Source organism: Sipha flava, unplaced genomic scaffold (assembly GCF_003268045.1).
Source record: "Sipha flava isolate LNK unplaced genomic scaffold, YSA_version1 178_pilon_pilon, whole genome shotgun sequence".
Lineage (NCBI taxonomy): Eukaryota > Metazoa > Arthropoda > Insecta > Hemiptera > Aphididae > Sipha > Sipha flava.
In genome coordinates, this window is record NW_020272126.1 from 731,682 (window position 1) to 741,580 (window position 9,899).

General features: G+C 28.9%; 1 protein-coding gene across 1 annotated transcript in view; it reads left to right on the top strand.

Annotated features, from left to right (window-relative positions):
- Positions 1-6,462: 6,462 nt before the first annotated feature.
- The window catches only part of LOC112680627 (ATP synthase subunit O, mitochondrial-like), a 10,304-nt gene continuing 6,867 nt past the window's right edge, over positions 6,463-9,899 (top strand). The window contains exons 1-2 of the mRNA XM_025550785.1: positions 6,463-6,534; positions 6,595-6,711. Of these exons, the coding sequence (XP_025406570.1) occupies positions 6,463-6,534; positions 6,595-6,711 (189 nt within the window). The remainder of the gene's footprint in view (positions 6,535-6,594; positions 6,712-9,899) is intronic.

A 9,899-nucleotide genomic window follows, 5' to 3' on the forward strand; every position in this document is an offset into this window, starting at 1 on the left:
TTTCGACCACCTATTATCAAAATGTTTGAGATTTTAAATAAATTTATAAAAATTACATTTTTTTTATAATAATTCATTTACATTTTATTTTGAATAAAAACAATGATAGTTATTTTACAATATTTTTATACTTCAATTTATATTCGACAATAAACAGGTAAAATATTTCTACTTATATTTAAATATATTTAATATAAATATAAATAAATAATAAAAATTAAAATAATTATGCAGTGTTTGAATCGGAATCTGCAGGGTATTATTTTCTATTGGACTTTTAATCAAAATTTAGTAAACTTTGATATAATTTGGTAGATCTTTAATTACCAATGGAATAATTCTAACAGTGGAAAACAGTGGATTAGATGTAACTAATAAATTATGAAATAAATTTGTATTTGAATTTAATCGTGAATTTTTTTCTTGTACAATGCTCTCTGTAAACCTTATAGTCTTTGTTTCTATATTTTTGTGCTTCTGATAATTACCCTAACAATAGTTAATACTTTTAATAGAATACCAGTTTTAATTTTTTTTATTTATATTAATTACTATATGTAGAAGTGCATTATTTATTACATCTGCTACACACAAATTTTATGGACACTAGAACGCATGTAAAACCATAGATACAACGAAAAATAAAATCTAGCCATTTTAAGCCCATCATTTTTAAATTTATCTGATAGTTTTCGTTTAATTTATGGACTGAGACCTTAATGATTTTATTGATTTTTATTAAATGCATTGACATTTTTTTTTTCACCCAGAGAAAATTCTTTACAATATTCACTGTCATTGATACTGAAAGAGAAAGAGTAGCTTAACAAAAAAGATAACTATATTTTCAGAGAAAGATAGCCTACTACTTGTGTCTTCTATACACAAGTGAGACTGAGTATAGTTAAAAATCTCGTCCATTTTAGAGTCATGACTGGGTGATCTAAGTTATATTATGAATAATTGTACATCATGGAAGGAGGAATAACATGTTATCCTACCTATATACCTCATATACATTGTACCAATATTAAAATGTATTTAAAAATCTTCTTCTAGAGCTTATAGCAGTCCATTCATAACTATCGCTTTAACCATTTAAGAATCTGTGATTTTTAAAAATTAATTTATAATTTATTCTATTATAGTTGTTTTTAACAAAATTATTCAATTTGTATAATTAACTAATACTCTTAAAAACAGCGGCGGATTGGCCCACCGGGATACCGGGAAAATTTCCGATGGGCTAGTAGTAGTATTATAACACTTAGCCGATGTACTAGGATTAAAAATTATTTTATAAAAATAATGTATTTAAGAATATTGTATTTAATTGTAAGATTGTGATGTAAATAATTCTACGAGCATTTAATCCATGAACAAAGGAGACTTTTAAGGAAAATTATTATTATTGAATGGTGGGCCGATCATACGGTAATTTCCGGGCCGAAATATTTAGCCAATCCGCCGCTACTTAAAAATACTAGTCTTATTTATTATGTATTATATATATAATAATAATATAATATAATATTATTTTATAGTTAATAAAAGTTTATTAAGAAATAGATTCACATGTTCAATTCCTCCGTCAACGCATAGTACACACCGCTCCAGTGGTCACTGTCAACACGTTATTGACGCTCGACTTATGTATTTTAATTTGCGTGTTAAAAATATGGGCTTTTCCTAAATTGTGTTTTTCTTAATGTATTTTTATTTTTTTTTTATATAACGAATCGAATGGTATCATCGGATTTAAATTAAGAGCTATATTTAGATTTTAAATTTGAATTTCCTTCAACTGGATATTAAAATATTGTGTTCATTGTTTCTAATCTATAATCATACTTGAAATCACACATGCATTGTATATGTATACCATGACTGTGAAAATAAAAACAATTTTTAATTGCATCGTGATTTAATATTATGTGTATGTATAATGCATATGGATTTATCTACGTATATCATATAATATAAATATATATATGGATTATTATTTAGTGTCAAGTACCCATGGACAATGTATTATTTATATTTTTTTTGTTATTTAAATTGTTACTAAAATAATTTGTAGTGATTGAAACATCAATATTAGATGAGTATTATTGTTATGTTTTTGTTTTGCTGTATGTAGTTAACATCACGTTTATCTGCGAGTATATTTCCTTATACTGTTTTATATAAATTAATAAATTTTAAAATTTTTGATTAGTGTTTTTTCTTGTTTGGTACCTTTTTTGTTACCTTCAATTATGACATTACATAAAATGATTTATCATGATAACATCACAGATCATGAAATATCAGAAACGATGGATAATGACAATTTCCCACTCTCAGATGAAGATTTCGAATTAGTTTAACTTACTACTATGTAATAATACTATATATACAGTGCCATATTTCCCAATAAATACTAAAAGCTAGTACTTAGGGTGGCAAATAATTTTTTAAATTAAATTTTTATTATATGCGACAAGATTATCAAGATTCGTTTGAGTCTTTAGTAGTATTTAATCTTAACTAAGATTAAGTAGTATTGTTAATTATGTTACGATTAGAATAGCTCATAAATGATGATATTTCTGATGAAAGGCGATCTCAACGAGTATATAGAGATTGAGTATACTTCGAATTATATGACCGTCAGTATCGTCAATGTTTCAGACTAACAAAAAATCAAATAGCGTTTATTTTAAGTAAGATTGGACCTATGCTAACTCATACGAGTAAACGGAATAAAGCAATCACCACAGAACATCAACTATTGACGACATTGACTGGCTCAGAAATGGTGCACAACAACTAAGTGTAGGAACTACACATGGAATATCAACTACATCTGTGAGTAGATGTGTTCAAAGGGTTGTTAATGTAGTTTTTACCCACATGTTTTCAAATATTTTTAAGTGGCCAAATAATCCCGTTAAAATACTTACGATGTTCCTTGACAAAGGTAGTTTTCCATGTATAGCTGGCTGTATTGATGGTACGTTAATAAATGTTGATGTACCAAGTATAAACGAAGAACAATTTATAGATAGACATGGCAACCATTCAATCAACGTGACAATGGTTTGTGGTCCAAACCATGTATTTTATACAGTAGATGCAAACTGGCCTGGAAGCGTACACGATGCCAGAGTATTAAGAAACACTAATATATTTGTTGCTTTTGAGAGTGGTTGGTGACCATTTCCTGGGGCAGTCCTATTAAGAGATAATGCATATCCATTAAAAAAATGGCTTATTCCGCCATGTCATCAAAACTCGAATATTGAAACCGAACAACGGTTCAACCGCAAACACAAATTTACACGTCGATTAATAGAGTGTAGTTATGGAATTTTTAAAGAAAGATTTCCGTGTTTGAACCATTGTTTGTAGAGTTGAAATTGCCGAACAACACATCTTTCTATTTTCGGATTGCATTTAATAATTTAATAACACACATTTTGAAAAAAAAAAATTAAAAAAATCGATAAGTTGCTAAACTAGAATTATGCCCATCTTTCACCGAAAATTAATAAATATAATAAAGTACATTTTTTTTGTCAAAATATTATTATATTTTCCTACCAGTTACCACAGTAAATGTTGAAATTATAAATAGTTTATTTGTATATATTAAAAGATAATGTTTAAGGACCCCCCCAGAAAAAAATCAAAAAACCGCCACTAAAAGAAATACTGACTGTTGTATTATGCTGTAAAGCAACTGGCTCAGAAAAAATTCAAGATTTGGATTATAGGTAAATATCAAAAACCTAGATGTTATAAAAACGTAAATAAACTTAGTCTTCCATTCGAATACATTCATCAAAAAAAAAAAAAAAAAATGCTTCAGTACATTCAACATCTTTTCGCCTATGGTTAGTTAAGTTTTAACGAAGAATGGCACTTCAGAATAGAAATGTACTTTTATATATATATATATACTTATACATATATTATATATTTTTGACTATGGACAATTTCAGTGCCAATAATAATATTAGCGACCGGGAACTGCCATACGTAAAAATAGTTTATTTTCCTCCGAATTGTACATCCCGGTTACAACCACTTGATCAAGGGATAATTTCTGTTTTTAAACGTTATTTCAAGTTTAGACTCGTAAACCATACACTTTTATGCCTTGATTCCGATCAACATCGTATAAAATTGAACATTTTACTAGCGTTGAGGGCGAAGTCTGTATCATGGTGTGATGTAACCACGACAACAATCAGTAATTGTTTTAAAAAATCGTAGAGGTTAAGCAACCTTAAGCACTGAAAAACCCATAAACAAGGATATACATGACGAAGATTGGAATAAATTATTAGCTTTTGTTCCAATTTTAATGAAAATACTATTCCTTTTTCAAGTTTTTTACTATTGAATAAGTGTTATACTATTGGATAATGATGTCGAGACTTGCGATGAAAATGCAGGAGAAGATAAAAACCCAGAAATCTCATCACAAGAACTTGAACCTACTGAACTTCCAGTGGATAAACCTTCTCGAGCTAATGTGTTGGTAGCCTTTACTACCTCGCCAAATTTTCCCAAACCAGAACAAATGTGGATTGCAAATTCGATGATCAGTTGAACAGCATCAGAAAATAGTGCTTGGAAAACTATCAAGTTCACAAACTATACGTTCACTTAAAAACTCATCGCCAATTTTTTTAAATCATCTACTACTCCATGACGTGAGTTTTAATTTAGTCAATTTAGTTTAAATATTTTAATTTGTAAAATACATTTTTTTTAAAAATAATTTCAATTTTTTTTATCATCCATGCAATGTAAAATAATCTTTTTTATATACTTCTTATATACATAATAAAATTTAGTATATATTTAATATTTGTGAGTAATTGATAGTGTGCTTTTAATAGGTGTAGCTATTTGATTTAATCATATTTTACATTTTACATTTTTATTTATATCTAATCGTCATCGATGCGCACCGGCTGACCGTCGCGACGAATTGTTATCGCATTATAGCAATGACAAAAATAGAAACTTCCGATAATCAAACTTTGATAAACATTATTAATTTTCCCGATTGCCGATTCGACCGTTTCGTCTTTCATGTTGCTTTGTTCACTGTTGTAAATCCTAAATCGTATATTTGGTCGAATATTAAAATGTAAATATTACCTACACGTGTCACGCTGTACTTTTCGTTGTTGTTGTAGCTGTATTTTGTAAAACTGTTTATAACTTTGTATAACTGTGTATAGCAGTGGCGTAAACTGGGTGGTGCAAATGTGGCACTTGTAACACCACATCTAAAATGTGGTGGTGCAAAGATATCTTTCTGCACCACCAGAAAATCATTGAAATTTGTATACTTATAATATTTTCAAGAGCCAAAGCATACTAAAAACAAAATTTGATTGTTTTTATTATTAATATTATAATAATAAAGGTTTTAATGCTAAAATAATTTAAAATTTATTTGTTATTTAAAGAAGTATATGGGAAAATATATAGTTTATTGGGAAGAATTTTACTTAGGAAATTGGAAAATTGGTGTGTTGGAAATTATAAGTTGAGAATATGCCTCTGCACCACCAGATATTGGATCCAATTTACGCCACTGGTTTATAGTGTATAACTGTAACCTGTAGTACTTCAGTAATTTCATTAGTGTTTAATTTATTTATTAAAATTTCGAATTTTTTTGAATTATTTAATATTAAAAAAAACCTTAAAGAAACTGTAAAATCTAAAAACGTTTTGCCGACAGAAATTCCTGAAAAAAACTACAGTACACTCCAACTCGTCATCAAATATTGATTTTGATTCTCGGCTTAAAATTAATGATATAAATGATTTGGGTAATATTAACTCTGGTCCATCACGTCCAATTATGAAGTTAGATATACCTATGTATTAGAGATAAATATTGGCAATATTACTTAGCTTATTTTTATTAAAGTTATTTGCATGCAAAAACTAAATACAAATTATAGCTAGATACTTAACACTCACAAATTAAAATTAAACTTTGGTCATAATTAATTAGAAACCTAATGAATAATTGTTATTAATATATAAATATCATTTTTACATTTTACTATCGCAATATTGCATATTTGCTATTGTTGGTACTATCATTGATTATAGAATTCTATAATCAATGGTACTATTAAGGTATATAGAGACATAGAGTGACTACTACTTTTAAATTATGTTCCAGTCTTATCCAATGATAAAATTTGGTCAACAAAACCGTAGTTTAAATGCATCATATTATTAAGAATATTATTAAGAAAAAGTAAAGAACCAAATGATCTTAAAAATATCATCGTCACTGCTAGTACTAATGCACAGTACACAGAACCTATACTAAGTAACCTACAGACAACTGAAGATTTCTACAGAATAAATGCGTACTTAGTTATTCTTGACACACTAGTTACAAAATTAAAAGAAAGTTTTTCGAATGATAGTTTAAAAATGGGTATATCTGTTGATAATTTTTTTCAACTAAAATTTGAAGAAAGTCAATGTTTTATTGATCATTATCAAGTAAATCTTCAGTTTTTAGTTTTATGATAAAAGTCATTAGTAAATTTTAACTGTTTTCAGGGATTATTGGATTTATCGAATGTCAATATTCAGTCAAAAATGACCGTAGCAAAAAACAGCATCTTGCAATCAGGAAATGAAATAAATTATGAAACAAAAAACAAAATATTTCTAAAAGTGTGTTTCCCTGTTTATGCAAACTACTACAGGTAGCCATAACAATACAAATCAGCTCGGCTACATGTAAACCAAGTTTTTCTGCAATGCGCCAAGTTAAGACATGGTACGTACGAGTGGGAGTTACCCGTTTCCGCCAAAATAATATTTACCGTTTCCGCCATAGCCCTTTTCCGACAAAAAAAGTTTGGAAACCATTGGTTTTAATTTTTAAGCAATATTGAATATATGTTAATAATATGTGTAAAAGATATTTGTAATGTTAATCTTCGATAATTGTTGATAATCGTTGATGATAACGGTACACTGTTCGATGCACTGTACTCGTATCATAGTTTATTTATAACTCGCACACAAGGCAGTGATTGTGGGGTACTAGTGGGGGCTTAGCCCCCCACAATTATCCACAACCCTCCCCCTAAAATGATTCCATACTTTCCAACGATCCATGCGATATTATATGTATGCTGTATTGCCGTATGGAAATAAGGAATATTTAACGTTTGTATTTGTAGTGACACTGATTTGAAAATTGAAATTGTATCGATAATTATCACGTTTTTACGATGTCGTTTTACGCTTACGTTAATTCGTTAATACCTACGACTTGACATTTGTTTTTTTTATAGTGCACTAATGGGAATACGAATATTATTACTTACCTAACTGTTATTCTATTTTAATTTTAAGTTTATACTTTTTCGACAACCTATGTTTAAGTGATATTACATATTATTGTATAAACTGATTTTAGGGTTTATTGAATTTATCAAAATTAATAAATTAATTCAATCAGAGATGATAGTGGCAAAGAACAGTTTATTACAATTAGGAATTAAGAAAAATGAAACCAGCTATGAATATGAAACCATGAAAAATGTATTAACGAAAAGCGTATTCCCTAGCCTATACAAACTTCTTCAAATAGCTATATCTTTACCTATTGCATCAGCTACATGTGAAAGAAGTTTTTCAGCGATGCGTAAGATAAAGACATGGCTACGCACTTGTATGTTGCAAGACCGTTTCAACAACTCAGCAATTTTGTGCATAGAAAAAGATATTAAGTTGATATTGAAAATGTTATTGATGCATTTGTATCTAAAAATAGATACATAGTTTTGAAATAAAATTCGGAGTTTATAATTATTATAATCGTAAAAATTGTTTTCATTTAATTTGAATTATTTTCCATATATTTATGAGGGAGGAGGTACAAAGGCATAACATATTAACAGTTTAAATACATCTTCCGGTCACTTTTGTAGAATTATTCTAACCCCCCCCCCAAGAAAAATATCAAATCTCTGCCTATACTCGCACAAAATAATTATCTGACAAATGTTAAATTCTTATATTTCCATCAGTATTGCCGATTATGTGGTAATCACCCTATATGGTGGTAATTTTTATAACTTGTAATCCACTATGTGGCATTGAAAAAAATGTGGTATTTTTTGGTCTAAACTTTAATATTTAATTTTTTAGATTTAGTAATTTTTATTTTAGTTTTTACTATTTTTTATATAATATTTGAATAGTTCCATTATGGATAAGTGGCTTAAAAGAAACGTAGTGAATCCCTAGTGTAACCGATGAAACAGACAATCCGGTACCAATTCCTACATGATACATTTATCATACTCAAAAGCATGTTTAAAGCTTCCTCGTTCTATTAAAGACCTATTACGCAACATAGAATCACACTTCAGTAGAAGCCATTCTTGTCAAGTCACGTATAAAGAATTACAAGTATTTTTTCATGTTGAAATTCATAAAATACTATCTCCAGCCATAACTCATTGGTTTTCACTGAAAGCCTGCGTAAAAGCGTCTTACAGCAATTCCCTACTCTAAAAGAATACTTTAGACTTGCAAGTTATGAGGACTCTTCTAAGACAATTGAACAAATACATGTAACTATGAAAAATTATTTTACTGTTATTTATTTTGAATTCATATCCTATACACTTGGTCTTTTGACCAATTTTAATACTTTATTTCAAAGTGAAGGCCCTCAACTACATCTGTTGAAACCGGAAATTGAAAAATTATTAAAAACTAGCTGAATTACCCGTCGTTGCCGGGTTTAAGTATATAAATGTATGTAACCTGCCAAGATTAAATTTTGTTAAATCTATTGAAATTTAAATTAATTAAGATTTTTTAAATAATATTTTATACATATTAATTTAGTTATTATCATAACCTATTCGATAAGTTATAGCTTACAACTACCTGAACCTCTCTACAGTTTGGTATTCTGTTGAATACATATAGCATCTCACTTCTCCGAATATTTTACCTTTTGTCAATAAGTTCATGGTCTTTTTGACTTTTAACCGAAACATTCTTGCAATTATATCATGTCGATCATATGATCTTTGACCGGGAAGTAAGAGCTCTTTTATCTCGTCCCATCGAGGATTACATGTAAAAGTAATAAAAAGGTCAGGACGACAGTAATGTCTAACGTAGGTCATATCATCTTGTGTTCTTTCGTGCATGTACCTTGGTCCACCAGTAAAAGTTGACGGGAGTATAACCATTTGGCCTAAAAGATTAGCTTCTATGTCTCGTCGTCCAATCGCATCTTTTAAATGAATATAACTATCTGCATGCAATTTGGCTTGGTTGTTTTTGATGTAATTTAGTCTTTCAGTTTCAATTTTGGCGTATTCATCAAATATTGACTGAAAAGAGAACGATAATTAACTAAATAGTTGACTTCCCTTTCCAGTGGCATAGTTACGGGGGGTATTGTTACGGGGGGGGTGTAAGGGGTTTCCACCCCCCTATCATCAAAACAAAATTATTATATTGGTTATAATTTTAAATAATAGTTATACTAAATAATACTAGTACAAATTAACATACGTATATTATTATTACTATTTATAATAATTATTAATAATATCCCTGGTTGTAGAAATTATCCGAGTGTTTACACTTCTATTTTAAGAAAACCAATTATAAAATTGACGAAAACAGCGATAACGGCCTCCGACGTTCAGCACGCCGACGCCGGTCGATAATATTACGATCTGTCGACCGACATAATATTTCATTTGATTGTTAGAGTTTGAAACATTAGTACGCGTATCAACTATGAATCAATTTGTTATTAAGGGGATTCCACACTATCGCTTATTAGAGTAAAATAGACCTATACGCGTTCCAACGTACCA